The sequence below is a fragment of the Apis laboriosa genome, unplaced genomic scaffold, assembly GCF_014066325.1.
Source record: "Apis laboriosa isolate Shangri-la unplaced genomic scaffold, ASM1406632v1 scaffold4_cov146, whole genome shotgun sequence".
Taxonomy (NCBI): Eukaryota; Metazoa; Arthropoda; class Insecta; order Hymenoptera; family Apidae; genus Apis; species Apis laboriosa.
The window spans coordinates 868,783-886,499 of record NW_025223501.1 but is presented as its reverse complement, the minus strand read 5'-3'; the positions used below and the strand labels follow the sequence as shown (position 1 = coordinate 886,499).

General features: G+C 33.9%; 1 protein-coding gene across 21 annotated transcripts in view; it reads left to right on the top strand.

Moving 5' to 3' along the window:
* LOC122717267 (basement membrane-specific heparan sulfate proteoglycan core protein-like) overlaps window positions 1–17,717 on the top strand; it is a 154,580-nt gene that overhangs the window by 101,609 nt on the left and 35,254 nt on the right. For 15 of the 21 annotated variants that reach the window (XR_006347184.1, XM_043941168.1, XM_043941163.1 and 12 more), the window contains 4 exons: window positions 4,775–4,882; window positions 13,007–13,123; window positions 15,393–15,506; window positions 15,899–16,012. Coding sequence is in view for 20 of the 21 variants with exons in the window: in XM_043941168.1 (XP_043797103.1) it covers window positions 4,775–4,882; window positions 13,007–13,123; window positions 15,393–15,506; window positions 15,899–16,012 (453 nt within the window). In the remaining variant the exon portion in view is untranslated. The remainder of the gene's footprint in view (window positions 1–4,774; window positions 4,883–13,006; window positions 13,124–15,392; window positions 15,507–15,898; window positions 16,013–17,717) is intronic. The other 6 variants (XM_043941170.1, XM_043941175.1, XM_043941174.1 and 3 more) reach the window with 2 other exon arrangements.

Genomic DNA, 17,717 nt, shown 5'->3' with positions numbered 1-17,717 from the left:
TGTTGTCCGAGAGAGTCACAGGATCATCCATTAATTGCCGTTCGAAGAAACGTGGCAAACGATTGTTCGAAGAAGAAGCAAAATCCCCCCCCCCCCCCCTCCCCTCTCTCCTTCCTTTGTATATGACAAATTAATTCAACTTTCGTGATATACCTCTCGAAGATGTTCTTTTCCAGCTTGATGCGAGTGAAAAAGCTGCGGTGCAGCTTCGCACGGGTTGTTGCACGCGATACTAATGTCCTCGTTATCGTGCTCGAAAAACTATGTGTTTCTTCTTGATGGAGAACGGGAAGTGGGAGATCATCTCTCTAATCGACCTTGACATTTTTATAAACGAATATAGAAAAATGAGAGAGTAAAAGATGAATAGATAGTAGAACGAAAATTATGGAGGAACAAAAAAAAAATATCAATTGATTTTCCGACGAATCGAATACCGACGATTCAAAGATACAAACAACCTTTTTATTTTTAATGATGGTACGACATATGCATATATTGCATGCTATTTTGACCTGGTTTCGATGATTACATCCACGGTGTCCAAGGGGGGAGGTAAAATGGCGTTTCAAGTCTGCAAAAATTGCGTGTTTTATCAACCTTTGGGTTAGCAAACTCGCGACGTCAAAGTGGTTGGAACACGGCGGAGCGGCAATTTTGCAGAACTTCTCGGTGCTTTAAATAGTTATGATCGAAGGAAGGAGCGGCAGGATGTCGGGAGGGGTGGGGGGAGTGATAAGAGAATCGCGGCTGTAAAAAGATGCATCTTGAAGCCGTGGGTTTTTCGAGCCTCGAGACACGCTCTCATGCATCTTTAGAGCATAAAAAAAAAAAAAAGAAGAAGAAAAGAAAAGAAAAGAAAGGAAACCGGGGAAACTTTTCCATCCACCTTGGCACACCACCTCCATATCCTCGCGACACCTTGTTCCCTCAATATTTCACTCCATCTCGCGGCTCTCTCCTTCCTGCTTCCTTGTTCTCGATAAAGATGTTAATGCTGAATTTCAATGGAATTCGATTGTTTCGAATTTTACGAGAAATCGTGGTGGAAAAGTTGGAAGGCAACTTCGCGAACGCTTATTTTTAGAGTGATAAATATTTTTCGAAAATAGATTTCTTCTTGTTAGTGATTCATCTGTAGTCATCGCACTATGTTTAGATCCATAGAAGTATACGTGAAATTATTGAATATTAGAAATTAGTGGAACGAATGCTGCATTATAGAAACTAGATAAACTTAGTTTTGAAAAAATTAAAAATTAAAAAATGGAATTTTTCGTAATGGAATTAAAATAACTTTTTAATCACGCATAAATTCCTTAAATTTATCTGTAATTTCTTAAATTTAAAAATTATATTTTTAGATTCTCGTTGAGTTTTACTATTAGAATACGCGCAAAAGAAAAAAAGAAAAGAGCGAAAAATTATTTTAATTCTACAAAATGAAAATTAAATTATACGTAACGTAGAATTGAAATTAAAGTCTAAGCTAATCTCTCTATCAAAGGCAATCTGCTTTCGTTGAATTAAAATTCCATATATATATATATATATATAAATCCATTCCACGTTCTATATGATTTCGATATTATACGAGAGAAAGGGTTCATCGACATCACTTTAAACGTTCGTCTACCTTCATGAAATAAAAATTATTTCGAAATGGATGGAAAAGATGGATTCCAAAGTCGTTTTCGAGGATATATAACTAGTTTTGCTGAGTACGAGTCTATGGACATATCCATTATGGTATTCAAAGAGTGGAAAGGAATAAGAATATGGAAAACACGAGGCACGATCAGGTTATGTCTGGTGAAGGGACTTGAAGTATGCTTTGACACGAGAGATTGTCACACAATCTCCTCACTTGACTCTGACTGCCCATTCGCCGCTATATTGCCATGAAAATCAACAGGAATTCTCCTTAACCTTCGTCAGAGAGGTTGAAATCAACTTGGTCACCTTAAATCTCGTATTACTTCATAGCCGAGCAACGGAGATCATGGTCCACAAAAGGTGTCTGTTGGCAATGAAGATATACTTTTGGTAACGAAACTAGGTTAGGTTTCATTTATTAATAAACTAAACTTTCGAACTGAAAACTGAGAAAAGGAATCTTCAATCAGAATTATCATCTCACTTAATTTATCTATTGTTTGAAAATAATCTAATCAAACTTTGAAATAACCGCAAGACACAAAATTAGAATTCACTTTTATTTCGTTCGTAGTATCCATTACTTTTATCGACGAATAAGTGTTTAAAAAATTAAATTAAATTTCAACGTTTAGAATTACATAAAATAAACAATTCGATACATTTAGGAATTCTCGATGAAAAAAAAAAAAAACGAGAAACGAAACAAAACAAAAAAAAAAAAAAACATACTACTTGATTCTCTTGAAATTGACCGTGTGTGACCGTTGGTCGGTAACAATATCGGCTAAAGTCGAACGAAAGCGCGGGAAATCGGTGGAAATACGAACCTGATCTACTTTACACGTACTCTCTTCCCACTGTAACGCTATCCAAAACGGCGTGCGATCGGATTGTCTCGAATGAGCATGACATAATTGTGAAAACGAGATGAACCAGCGTCGATCCAATTGCTGAAATAACACCGTGGTCGACGTACTCTCATATCACGTTGAAGTGGTAGCGAAGTCCGGTCTGTCAGCTTGAAACAAGAGCATCCAGCCACGGTTTGTGTTTATCTGAAACGTAATATGAGGGAGGGGACACTTTTGACAGTATTGTTCTACGATTGTGTATATACATATATATACACACACACATACATACACATAAATATATAATTATATCGCACAGAGGGTAACTCTTAAGAAAAAGTTACGTGTGATAAGCAACGTTTGATCGTGGCTCGTATAATATTTCTTTTGTGTTAACTCTTTCGAAATGAGTACGAGATATCTTACGATACGATGCCCTTCGTAGAGGAAACGATCCAGATCGAAAAAAATTCTTCGAAATGTAATTTTCTTTCTTTTTTTTTTTTCTTTTTCAAATTTATATCGAGATAAATGTTTTGTTTTATTTGAATTGAAGAAAAATTTTGAGAAAAGGGATTGTTATTATTAATGTTTTATATCTCGATATCTTTTCTATATTCGCGAGATATTAAAATTTAATGACTCGCCAAGGGAACGAAAAAAATATATTCTCCCCCCCCCCCTTATCTCGAATCGTTTTACAAATCTTCACGCAGTTTAAAACACGTGAGAATTTATCAGAAGCGTTCCATTATCAGGTGGCAGATAATTTCATAGCAGTGCCATTCCATCAGACGAACGAGGGAAAATAATGTATTCACGAGAAGATTTCTTTTTTTTTTTTTTTTAAAAAAGATGAAAGAATATCCGTTTAACCGTAATTAATAATAGTGAAAAAGGAATTGTTATAATTGCACATTTATAATTGTACTCCACCGTTTTATTAAACAGTACGAACAGTTAAGAAATAGCGTAGAAATGGCCATGGAAAAACCCCGCTCTTTGAAACTTGACTTTTCTTCTCGTTTCTCGACGAGTTTATATTAAACTCGTATTCGAGTGACATTATTGGATTCCCTATTTCTATTCGTATATATAAGGGAATAGAAATTCGAGTCTTATTGATGTCCATTCTCTTTGTAATTCAAAAAAAAAAAAAAAAAAAAAAAAGAAAGAAAAAAGAAAGAAAGAAGAGCACATGCAACGATTTCAAATAATATACGTGGAAAGTACATTAAATTTAACTTGGTATATTCACCATACGATACATAAACACGATAAAATCATTAAACCCAAGATCTATCGAATAAAATGAAAGCAATAATACAATTATCTGAGCCAGAGTTAAAATCGAACATGTAATGAAATCACAATCGACTGTTATAATTTCTAACCACGACATCCTTCTGATTAAATTATTGAAAAATAAATTAAATCCCGAAATATCGATTTCATACATGAATTATTTCATTTTATCACGAAATGTGGAATAGTGAGACGCGTTGTGTACTTGTTAAATAAATTATCGAGACTATTTACAGAATGGTAGAAATGAGGTCAGCGAGATTCCATAGTTCAAAAAATAAAAAAATATAGAATTAAATTTTTTTCATTTTCTAATAAATCGAAGTTTGAACACTTTTCGAGGGAAAGAGTTAATTCTTGATTGGGTACAATCATTCTACTTGTATATTGTGAAAATAAGGAAAAAACATAGAATAAAATTTTAAACTTTCTTTTTGAAACAAATCAAGATGTAGGATCAAAGAATCGTATAATCGATGAATTTTTCCATAAAAAAGTATATTCTCTACACTCTTTCCTTATTTTCATATTCGACATAACCTATTAATTCACATGCCACAAATAATTTATTGTTAATTTCACTCGTTTGAAAAGTTTGAAAAATTTTATTCTTTATTTTTTTTTTTCTACTCCTTGTTCTTCATTTTCCCTCTATTTTTAACCACAGAATCTCTCTTTAAACTTTATTTGCATCGTGTGTGAATTTACGAATCGTCCTACACGAGAATCAAGTTGGGAAATTTTGTCGCCACTTTCGCCTTTTGCCACAATTTCCCGCGCACTACGTGATCCAAGATGGAGTCGAAATGGATCGAATCCCGAATCATAGTTTGAAATATTCGTCTCCCCCTTATCATTTATTTTCATCCACCGTTTTTCCATGCGATCAGAATTTTTTTTATCCCTTCTCTTTTCTCTTCTCTCTTTTTTTTTTCACGTGATTTTTTTCCACTTTCCAGCTTGCACCGCGTCGCAATTCAAATGCAGGAACGAGCAGTGCGTTGACAGCAGCGCACGGTGCAATGGCGTGAACGATTGTTTAGATCGTTCTGACGAGTTAAATTGCCGTGAGTATCACACAATTTTATTCCTTTCTATTATAGCGGCATGGACAATTATTTTCATTAATCCGTTTCGTTAATTCGTTGGGTTTGTCCGTAATATTTGTTGTTTGTTATTTGGTACGTGATAGATACGAGTGTGTATGTGAGCACCATGGCATGAATCGAACAGTATAGAAGAATTATTTGTTGCTAAGTAAGAATTATTTGTTTGAAGAATTAATAATTAATTTGTTTTTACATTATATTTATAATAGTTTTACGAGACGAAGTTTTTTTAAGACAATTCACTTGGCTTGTGGCATGCATTCGGAAATAATTTGCCAATTATGTCGCTATTTGCCTCACGATTACTAAATATAGTAGAGTTATGACATGTCGTTTGAATGACTGGAACTGGAATCATCTTGTTCCTTTTGTTCTTGTATTCCATTGAAATTGAAATGCGCTTGAATTTTTTACTCGAATTTCCTGTTGTCATTCAGAAATGCAAATAGTGTGGTAGTGATGAGCACGAATCCCTCGTATGTTCTCGAACAAATTAATATTCATTTAAAATCTATCCGCTAGTCTAGCGGATAGTTTAAATTGAAAAATTAGAAAAAGATTTAAACATCAGTATTATTTTAAATATTCTCAAACTTTTATTGAAATTGATAGTTATTACATATCAATCAATATTATCATAAAATTTATATATACATATTATTCAACACCACAACACTATTCTAACATTTATATAAAAAACACTTACTCAAAACAATATCCAGTAAATTTTTATTAAGCTTTAAATGTTTCAATTTAGTGTTGTCTTAAATCAAATTTCCAATAATAATTATTAGTGTTACGTGCAAATAAAATTTCCTTAGATTTCCTCTTTTAAATCCTCAAACTCCACAACAATCAAAGATTCATTAGATCCAAAAATAAAGCTCCATTTATAATCATGCCATATGTGTAAATATCATAATATTTTTAGACAATTCATATAGAATCAAAATCATAGCTTATTTAAATCTTCTTAGATTCTTATGAACTCTCTCAAACTTCACAACAATCAAAGATTCATTAGATCCAAAAATAAAATTCCATTTCCATAATCATTGTCATATGTATAAGTATCATAATATTTATATTAGATTCAAATAGAATCAAATTCATAATTAATCCTTATTTAAATCTTCTTATACTTTTCAGAAGCCTTAAATTCTTTCAATTCTGTCACAATCACGGATTCATTAGATCCAAAAATATTCAAATTTATCACATCATGTCATATCTATACTTGAAAATTCACAATCAAAATCACAATTAATCCTTATTCTTCTGAGACTTTTCATATCTCTCAAATTCTCTCACAATCATAGATCCAAAAATATTCAAATTTATCACATCATGTCATATCTATACTTGAAAATTCATAATCAAAATCACAATTAATCCTTATTCTTCTGAGACTTTTCATATCAAATTCTCTCACAATCATAGATCCAAAAATATTCAAATTTTTCACATCATGTCATATTTATACTTGAAAATTCACAATCAAAATCACAATTAATTCTTATTCTTCTGAGACTTTTCATATCTCTCAAATTCTCTCACAGAATTCATAATCAAAATCACAATTAATCCTTATTCTTCTGAGACTTTTCATATCTCTCAAATTCTCTCACAATCATAGATTCACTAAATTCAAAAATATTCAAATTTTCAATTTTGTTCAAATTTACTCAATCCTCGTTGACATCATGTCATAATATTTATACTTGAGAATTCATAATCAAAATCACAATTAATCCTTATTCTTCTGAGACTTTTCATATCTCTCAAATTCTCTCACAGAATTCATAATCACAATTTATATTTAAATCTTCTGAGACTCTCTTCAAACACTCTTCACATTCACAATCATTCAGATTAAACTCTCTATCCTTGAATTTACATTATTCTTCATCTTTCCATAATGATTATCAAAATACTATCCAAAGCATGGCGAACAATTTACACGCAAAATCGAATAAAATCCACGAAAAGGCCAATTTTCTGATTATCATCGTAGAATCCACAGCATTCATATGCACTATATCTAATCGCTCTAAGGTATTACAGGATGTGCCCTATAATTGCAAAAACTGTGACAATAGCCTGTTCAAAAGATGACCGTGCAAGGATAGTAGAGATTCTAGAGGGGGATGGGGTGCGTTCAGTCGTTTTCAGGCCATTGCTCCTTCCCCCTCCCCCTTTCTTTCCGCCTACCAAGCTACCCTCTGTCTTCCTGTCCTTCGTTTTAACCCCTTATTATTTCCATCGTCTTTTGCGAAGGCACGCTCCGTAGCTGCACGTTCATAGTTAATCCTTAGCACACCAAGATAACGGCATGGAGAGCCACGATATAACGCATAAGCATAAGTGTGTAACTGTATTATTGAAAATGATGATTAGAATTTTCGTTGGAACCCGTTGAAAATAATTATTGTGGCACATTTACTTAAATATTAAATATTTCAGTTGTAATTTATTTGTAGAGGAGATGTGTGGAATGTTGAAAAATGTGTTTTGATTCTTGCCGAGTCGAAATAAACGTAAAAGTTTCGAGCCTTGGTTTATTTCAAATTTAAATCGAGAAGAAGATGATACAGAAACGTGTGAATAAAAATAAACTTCGATTACTTAACAACTTTTATATAATCAATTTTTTCGCGCTCGTTTCGACTTTTGGAATTTTCGAACACGTTGTTTCTCGAATATTTTATTATCCTGTGAGGATAAATTTTATAATTTTTTTTTTTTCATGATATGTACAATGATAATATTTGATTCCATCATGATGATGCGAAAATTAATTGTTGTTTCGTTATCTATTTATATTTGGTATTGTTAAAAAAGAAATGGAACGAGTTTGGATGAATTTGGATTAGAATTGAAACATTGGGGATTGGAGAAAAATGTTTAATTGTGTTTGGACCGAAATTTTATTCTTCGATTCTGAAAAGAATGTTGAAAAATTTATTCGATCCTGAAAATTGGCACTCATTTTGGAAAAAGCAGTGTCGGGAACTGGATTGATTAATTCAGCTTGGAAAACTTCCAATAAAACCGCAGGATTGGGGATATCATGTTAACGCTGTTGATTTTTCTTTCTTGAAAAAATTCACGAGGATATCACCCAGGCTTATGTTTCTTCTTCGCTACCAAAACTGGATAGATGAATTGATTGGATAGTTTCATTTAAAAAAGAGAGAGAGAGATTTACACGTTGCATTGAATTTTAAAACTGTGTCAGAAAACAATCGAATTCATTGTAATAATTTGTCGTTTCATAATTAAACAATTGATAAAAAAAAAGTTGCTCAAAGTACATTTATTCATTTATTTTTCAATGAATTTACAGATGATGATGAAATTGGCCATTTTATGCATTAATCTGATGATAATAAGATAAATAAGCGAATAATAACAAAAAGTTTTTAAAAGAATACCTGACTTCCAAAAGTCATCCAACAATTACAATTACCCATTTGTTCTTAAACGAATCTACATGATTTTTACATGATTAATGAAATTGGCCAAAATAATTTAAGATCCAATAATAAAATAGATAAAAATATCAAATATTACTCGAATTTTTCGAAAAATTTCATTGAGATTAATTACTTTATACACGATTCAACAATAAGACCCAGTAATGAAATAAAATAAAAGAGAAACAAAATTTTAAAAATTACCTAAGAATACGTAATTATACGATTATTCCAAATCACGAATGTATACATATATATATATATACAAGAGTGAAAAGGTAAAAACATCAGTCCGATACGCAACGTTGGTGCGTTGTGGCAACACGTGAAGGGTCCAGACGTGAATCAGAATTGGATTAAACCCTGTGAAAACGGATGAAATTCCAGGGCCGAGGCCGCGAAAGGGCCGGCAAGCTTCGCTGGAGATTAACGTCGGATTAAAATTGCAGCCGGTTATTAGGGCGGCTTAATAAACGCGAGTAAATCTCGTTCGGCCACGGGGGCTGCCTTAAATTTGGCTGCGTTGGGGAGGGGGCGTTGTCCGTTTTTGCGACGTCGATATTAATGCCGCTTAATGACGTTTGTTGACGAATTACTAAAAAAAAAAAAAAAAAAAAAAAAAAAGAAAGGGGAAGGGTGAGAGAAATATTAACAAGAAGAGAAAAGAAATTGTAGAGAAAAATTGTAAACTGATTATTTTATACTGTGAATCTTCTTTTTCAGTAGTATCTCGTTTTAAAAAGTTAAGTTTCTTTTACTTTCAATCTTTGGGAACTGAGATTTTTCTTTTCTTAAATGCAAGATATTGATTGGTGTTTATACACTCTAATTAAAAATTATAAGTGGATGTATAATAGTTTTATCTTTTTCGAAAAAGAACGGATTAAATTAACATACTTGTTTGCGCGCGATTCCAAATTACTCTCGAAATATCCACCGTATTTCTCTTTCTCCAAAAAACGGAAAATATACAAAATGTACGATTCCCTTCTCGTAAAATTACATTATTCCACCCGTCAGAATAAATTACGTATTCAAATTCAATCGACTGCAACTCTTTGAACGCCGACAAAAGATATCGCGAAATATCATTTCTTCGATCCCTAACCTCAAAAGCGTCAAAAAGTGAGGTTAGAAAGTTTCGCTCCGACCGCGTAACCGAAATGAAATCGTGGCTGGAATGTGAAAGAATCGTCGCGATCTTATCTATTAGTCTGATCGTTTCGTGGAACGAGAGCCCAGCCTCGAACCTGAGATAGACGATAGAGAGAAAAAAAAAAAAAGAAAAGGTAAAAAAGAAATTGCGCAGAATCCCTCCTTCTTAACAATTCTCTTCCGAAAACTCGACTTCTCGTTTGGCGAGGCGTGTCACGCCGCGCCTTTCCGCCCGTTTCCCAATTTACGTGGCCGCAATATATTCGCTTTATATTCGTCGATCACAGCGGTTAGAGCGCGAGAAAGGGAGAACACGCACTTGGCAAATCGCGTTACAATCGTAACTGGATTTTCGCGCAGTCGCGACCTCACGTACCATTCGATTCGTTGCTTCCATGGAATCAAATTAATTTGGACTTGTGTCCATTTTTTCCCCCCTCTCTCCTTTCTTTCTTTTTCTCTCTCTCTCTCTCTCTCTCTCTCTCTCTCTTTCGAATATTCGTCCAATGAAGGAACGTGATTATCGAGGATTTCATCGAGAATCGTCCCCCGTTGAGTGTCGAATATCGTTCGAAATCGTTGTCCGTATTTCGTGGGCTAATTTTTCCCCTACAATGTGTTGTCGATAGAATCTCGATCGACTGAATTTTTATGAATTCTTTTCCTAAGAAAATTTTCCCAATTTTCTTTTCATGGGAAAAGAAATTTTACTCGTACGAGGGATTTGAATCGAATTGATATAGGCTTGCGTCGCTAGAACTTGAGAGGAGGAGGAAGAGAAGGGAGGGGGGAGGGTATATCGACGATAATTAAAACTAGAAAAGAGCGTGATACGATACGTACTATCTTAAAGAAATTATGATATTCCAGATTGCATCGCGTATAAACCTCCATCTCCGCGGAAATGTATTATCGTGGCAATTGCGAAGTTGGCCAATCGGACGGCGACTATTATTTAAGAGATAATGGCAGAAAAACAGGCAATTGGCCGACCGATCCCGTGGATTAAAATTCAGATCCAGAACGGGTTATAATGCGCGTTCCCCGGCGATCGCGTGTCCCGCCATTTTTCGCGTGCAAAGGTGATGACTACGGAGGGGGAGGGGGGAGGAAGGAGGGGAGGGGGGAGGGGGACGCGTTGTAAACGTCGACGTTTAATGGAAACACGCGGGGACACGCTCGTAACGTCGAGCTTCTGTGTAATTATTGCGCACGTGAGAGTTGTGTTTCGCATGTCGACGAGTAACAATGCTCCGCCGTTGGAACGAATTTTCGTTGGAAAAAGAAAAGGGGGAGGGGGAGGGATTGGTTGAAAGAACGGTGGCCACCTTTTGTCTCTATTAATTACTCCCCGTATTTGTTTTTCAACCTCGTATCTTAAAAAAAAAAAAAAAAAAAAAAAAAAAAGAAAATAGTTTTTTTCCGTTTGTTGATAATAATTTTTGGAACACCCGGTATGCACGTGTATTGCATACGTATGCCATATTGTAATTAGAACGCATCTCTCAAGTAAGCGTTACCTGTGTGTTCGTTATCGTGAATGTTTTATCATTCTGCGCGGTGTTTAATTATTTATAGCGTTGCCTGGGTCAAATTTTTATACATAGATTTCGATCTGAGAATTTTTTTTTTTTCAAAGAAGAGGACAATGAATCGACAAAAATTTCAATCTTCCTCCGATAAGAATATATATATATATCGTATGAAATGGAGCAGCAGCAGTATTGTTGGCCCGTCCTTTGTCGTTGATCCATCTTTCAATTTCGTCTCGATCTTATCGACACACGGTCTCCACGAATTTTTCTACGGTCTGATGTATTAAAGGAGGAGTATTAATTTTCGTTAAAAAAAAAAAAAAAAAAAATGAAACAATGAAACTTTAATGCTTGCTGATGCGTGTCTCATCCTTTCGAAAATTTTTTTTTTATAAAATTTTATAACTCGAGTTCACTTCGAAATTGAGTTCACTCGGTATATATACATATATACTTTAAGAATTTCGAAGTTTCAACTTACTTTTTAAAGTCGATGATACGAATTACGAGTTACGACAGCGTGTTAAAAATTTTTTTTGGAAAATTTCTCTAATCCGAGTTGTTATCGAAATAGACACTCGGTATATACACTCTAAAAATTTTCAAGTTTCGACTCACTTTCGAACTTAAAACATACACACGAATCATACTGTGTGCGCGTGTATATTGAAAAGTTTTAAAAAATTATGAATTTCGATTGAAAATTGACACCCGGTATTTAAATTTCGGATCCCAAGCGTTAAGTTATTTTTCACTCGGAGAATCGTTGGAGAGAGGTGGATAGAAGCTCGATGGAAATTCGTGGCCTGCCTTCCGTTTCCATTCATCCGTGTGCGCTTCGTTCGAAGTGCCGTTCATCCTCGATCGTTAGCTAATTGCCGCTGTAAATTAGACAGGCACCGCGTGCCCGTAACTCCTTGTTCATTTATAATCTCTTCCGCGAAATTTCCTCAGGTGCGTGTTAATTAATGACCACACCACCAGTAGCCCAGCGGGACCATTCCCTCTATCCCACATCCTTCTGCCCACTAATTAATACTACGACTGCTTTTCTTCATCTCTTCCGTTCACCTACTTATGCCTCATTACTTATTCCTCTCCACTTTCATCTTTCTTTCAAGGTTAATTGGTGTAAAAAGAATTTGTCAATTCTTGACACAGTGTTATATATTTTCGTTAGGATTCGTTTCGAGATGTAAATGTGTTTATGATGGATATTTGTATATAAATATTTATACGCAATTTTTTTAAGGTATATTTTTAAATGAAATGGAAAAATTGATTAATTTTTCGTACGTTAATTTTTCATACCTGTCGACATTTTTTTCGTGATATTGTTTTCAAGATACTTTCGATTGGATGGCATATATTCTATCGTGTACGAGAGTAAACGATTTAAAATAAGAAAGTATTTTCAACGGAATTTAACTTAAACTTAAACTTATGATTTTGTATAAAATCTTGTTTGCTCGTATTTATAATAAAATTCTTTTCTAAAATTCATGGCAACCGGCCGTGAAGCGTAAGTGGCGCCAACTTCGCGAATCATTTCTCAAACTTACCCCTTCCTTAACCTCAAACATCGAGCTTGTCACGTCTATCGAAAATAAAACTTCATTCATGGCAATATGTGTTCTCCGTTGTGTCTCTTTTTTATATATATATATATACAAAATATATTATATATATATATATAATTATATATATATTTATTATATATTATATATTATATATTATATATATATTTGTGTGCTCGTCTTCGTAACTTCATCTCTGTTCGCCTTCGTGGAGCTTTTTCAACTTGTGTATCAACGTCTATCCATTGGACGAAGGAAATTGGGAGGAAAGAAAGGAAAGGAAAAGTCCTTGGGACAATTTTTTCATCCTATCAGATCGAATATATACGATTCTTGCAGCTTGCGGAAAGGACCAATTCGAATGCACCCCGGGCGTTTGCATATCCAACTCGAAACAATGCGATGGCGTCATGGATTGTAACAATGGAAAGGATGAAGAAAATTGTCGGAAAATAAGTACGAAACTAACCGCACCAACGAAAAGCATAAAGCAGGAACTCTGAAGACTAAAAAAAAAAAAAAAGGAGAACTTTAATTGCCTCATTTTAATTTTCTTGTGCAAGCATGCGAATGAGGCATGTTTTTTTTTTTTTTTGGTTTTGAAAATGTTTGGTTTTTGACAGTGACTCACGAGAACATGCATAACCTAACCTATATTTTAAAATTCAAAATTGCCTTCTACACGCGTTAAAGAAAGAGATATGTTTTCTATAAAACTTAAAATAAGTATGATTTTTATTGTGTATCACCAGGTGACTCGAAAAAATTTTAAAATACGATAGTTCTTTTATTTTATAATTAACGAAGATCTTTATGCAATGGCGTCGAGATGTAAAATACTTTTCCAGCAAAATTTCTACGCGAAAACTAATTTTCTTTCAAAGAACCTCTTTGAGGGAAATGATACGTATGATGATACATACCGGGTGCCCTAAATATCACATATAACGCGTATCGACTAGATATAGAAAAGAAAATTCTATTGAATCTAAAGTACGAGTTTCAATGACTGAAATTTAATTTCCTCCTCCAAACTCTCTTTCTTTGATTTTAAGAAAATTGGAAAAAAGAAAAAAAAGAATATGTGACAGGTTGAGAAAAAAAAAAAAGACACCCGGTACGTTCGAAGAAACGGTCGAGAAACAAGTGGAAAAGAAAGGGGGGTACGTGCGAACATGGCGCAAGATTCGATTTCAGATGAAACGGAAACGCTCGTCGCGTGGTTATTCGGCCGAGTAATCGTTCGAGCCGAAGCATATTACTGGCCCCGATAATGGACGCTTGTTTCTCGAGTAATTAATTGCACGGAGAACGAAGAGAGCAGTCGCGATCGTTCTCTCCCCTCCTCCTCCCCCCTCTTCCCTCTTGCAATCTTATTTCCCTTCCTTTCTTCCCGTTTCGAGACGAGGCGCAACGGAATAATCCGATTCATTATCATCGTTCCACCGCCTAATTATCCACTGTGAACAAGCGTCGACCCGATAAACGGACCTTCCCGGCTCCATTTCACCTCCCCTCGCCGATCAATCCCCTTCAAAATCTGTTCCAGACGGTTTAAAACGACTTAGGTTAGGTCTGTCAGCCATTTTTAAAAATTCGATCACTCGATCGACGTATATCGATTATCTATTCAAACGTGTCTATATTCGTACGTTTATCACCTTTCAATTTTGATTAAATCGATTTTGAACAGAATCTTACTTAGATTTGTCAATTTCTATTTTCAAAAATTTGATTATTGAATCGATGTATATTTCAATATAATTTTATATCGAAATATCTTCGTATCTTCCTTTAAATTTTTTTAAGACGATTTTGAATAATTTACGAATAGGTTATGTTTGTCAGCCTCCATTTTTAAATCACTGAATCTATATATATATATATATATATATCGATATAATTTTGTAAATATTTCAAATTTGTTCAAATCAATTTTAAGCAGTTTATGAATAGGTTATATCAGCTTCCATTTTTTAAATCGGTATAAATATATGATATATATTATTTATAATATAATATATTTATTTATATAAATTCTTTCGTTAAAATAAATTAACTTGTACAGAATTGAAATTCATTTTCACGTATTTAAGAAAGAAAACGTGAAATATTTCAGCATATGATGTTTGTGGATAAATTATTTTTGCAGAAATTATATTACTATATTTTTTTTTTTTTTTTAAAGTAATCTCATTCGGGTCGGACCATAATAAAATATTTTATTTTATTCCAAGAGAGACGTAATAAATCACGCAATAAATACGTAAAAAATTATTGTTTGTAGAAAAGCAAAGTATAAAGTATAAAGTCTCTGTTTATATTTTTATTATTATAATTTTTTCTCCTTTTTAGAAAAGAAATCTAATCCAGATCAAATTGATATATTTTTTTTTTAAAATGAATATTTAAAAGAATTAAAAATTTTTTAAAATAAAATCTTTACGATTTCTTCGTTTACTTTAACTATACTATATTAAAAAAAAAAAAAAAAAAAGTTACTAACAAGAAACGCATCTCTATTTTTAAATATTCTAATGACTAATTTATGAAGCTCGTAGTCACATTCTTATCGTACCTTATATATAATTTTTTTTTTTTATTTAATTTAATAATTAAAATTTATGTTGCGCCTCGTTGTTTTTAAAATGAATTTTATATTTTTATATCTCACACCTTTTGAAACTTTTATTTATTCTGTTATTTTCTGTTCCTCGGCTCGTAGTTCGATGTCGGTCAGACGAGTTTGAGTGCTTAGACGGAAGTTGCGTGAGCCAAACCGCGAGATGCGACGGAAGATCCGATTGCAGAGATCGTTCTGACGAATACAATTGCACCGGTATCATTATGTTTCCTTATTTTTATTTCGACTGAACCGTGGAGACATATATTTTTATCTATCTTCTAATCGAGAAGAAATAAAATAAAATAAAATAAAAATTAAATAATCCAAATTCGAAAGATTTCTCCACAGTCCAGTTTTAATTTTATTTCTTGATTTATTTAATTTTTTTTTTTTTTAAAATTAATAATTAACAATTTAAAAAGAATCGTCTCAATCTCACTTTCAATTTTGATTTTCAATTTCATTTTATTTCTCTTCACTTTTATTATATATTTATTGCTATACTAACACTATTTATTAAAAAAATATATATATTTTATAACATCAGAAAAGAATCCTTCTCCTAATTAATTTCTTTTATTTTTTTCTTTCTTTTTTTCCACCAGTGACCACCTGCAGCGGAGATCAATTCAGGTGTCTGGACGGTACCTGTATCAGCATCGACAAAAGGTGTAATCACAACATAGACTGTCGCAATGGGGAGGACGAGAAGCAGTGTGGTGAGTCAGCCCGTTCTTGCCTTTTAATGAACAGAAGAAATTGGTTTAATCATTCCCAAGTTACGATAGGAATCTTAAAGAGACGTTGGATTCCAATGATCTGATGGAATCATCTTTGTCACGATCGATAACCTCGTCATCGTTACGTGTTCGTTCGTAGTTTCGAAAGTTGGTTTTGAGGTGTTTGAGAACCACTCGTGTGCGAGTTCTCATTTCTTTAAAGCAACAAGTCGATCGTGAACAGTGATCGCGACGACCTGTTAATTGATCCGGTTTGACTCTCATGTCATTGTGGAAAAAACGTTTATTCAATTTGCAACAGAGAGAGACAAGATACAAGATTTCTCTTTAATTTCTACCTCTCTGAGAAAGAGACGAGTTTTCTATTGTTGTCCATCTATTATTTATCGTTATAATCTCGTAAAATTCTCGTTTTCCTTCACGATGAATTGTTTTATTTCAATTTGGTCTTCAATTTCGAGTAAAAAAAAAAAAAAAAAAAAGGAAGAAAAAAAGAATCGCGTCAGCTCCGAAAGAATGAATGAATGAATCTCCGTCTCTTCTTCGATCGAAAAAATTGTTCAGGGGTAGATATAATTTTTTCCCCTAAAGTTATCCTAGAAGAAAATTTATTCAACGATGGGAAATTGAATCCAAAGTGAATTTGGTTGGAACGTATTTTTTTTTTTTTTTTCCTCCCGTGTTGGAAACCCCTGACCGGAAGCGGCCTCTTCCCCATCCCCAATTGTAATTTTCCACCATGGCACGCTTCAACAGATTTCCATCCCCCCGAAGATTACCCCTTCGATCGGGCCACAACCTTCGAATCACTTTAGAATTTAATAATTCAATCGAGAAAAAGAAAAAAAAATTGATCGAAAAAATCTATTTAACTAATCTTTCGTTCGAAAATGTAACTAGATGTCTCTGCAATCGTGGTGCAATCCCGAGTTTAGGGATTTTCGATTTCTAGGAATTTTCTCTTCGTGTTTGGATTTCAAAGGCTACGAAAAGAAAAATACTCGAGGAAAATCCATTTTTTTTTCGAGTATAGAGTAAGTCGAAAGGGGATATTTCATTAAATTAACACCTATTAAAATATACAACAATTTCCTATACCTATTTTTCCTATTATATCACAAAATTTAAAACTTCATTCAACGTTCAACTTCTTCTTTATGCAAAACCATCGTCTTTTCCATTGTACCACGATTTCAAAATGATGATCATATATAAAAAGAATTTCCCCACGATTCATAAGATTCAAAGTGATTCGAAATTTCACGGAATCATTGGCTCATTCATCATTATCAATCATGAATCGCACTGAAGTCATCGTTCACTCGCCACGCTATTGATCATCGCAAGAGAATTCTGAACGGGGTCCACGGTCTGTAACGGGGGGGAGGGAGGGGTTTACAATGAGGGTATCGACGGCTGGAAAGGGTGAAAAGGAAACACGTCGAGAGGGGAGCACGCTTGTGAATCGTAAGCCCGCGCGTGTTTTATTTTGTGAAGCAGGGGCTGATGAGAAGCTTGACTGCGCTTTTAACCCTTTAACCGTGCCATTCACTCGGGTCTTCTTTTCGTTCCAAATCACCAATTGGACGGAGGAGTGTCCCCTCCTCCTCCTCCTCCTCCTTCTCCATCATCTCCTTCTCGACGAGACAGTCGACTTGATGATCCACCATTGTGTGTGGACGTT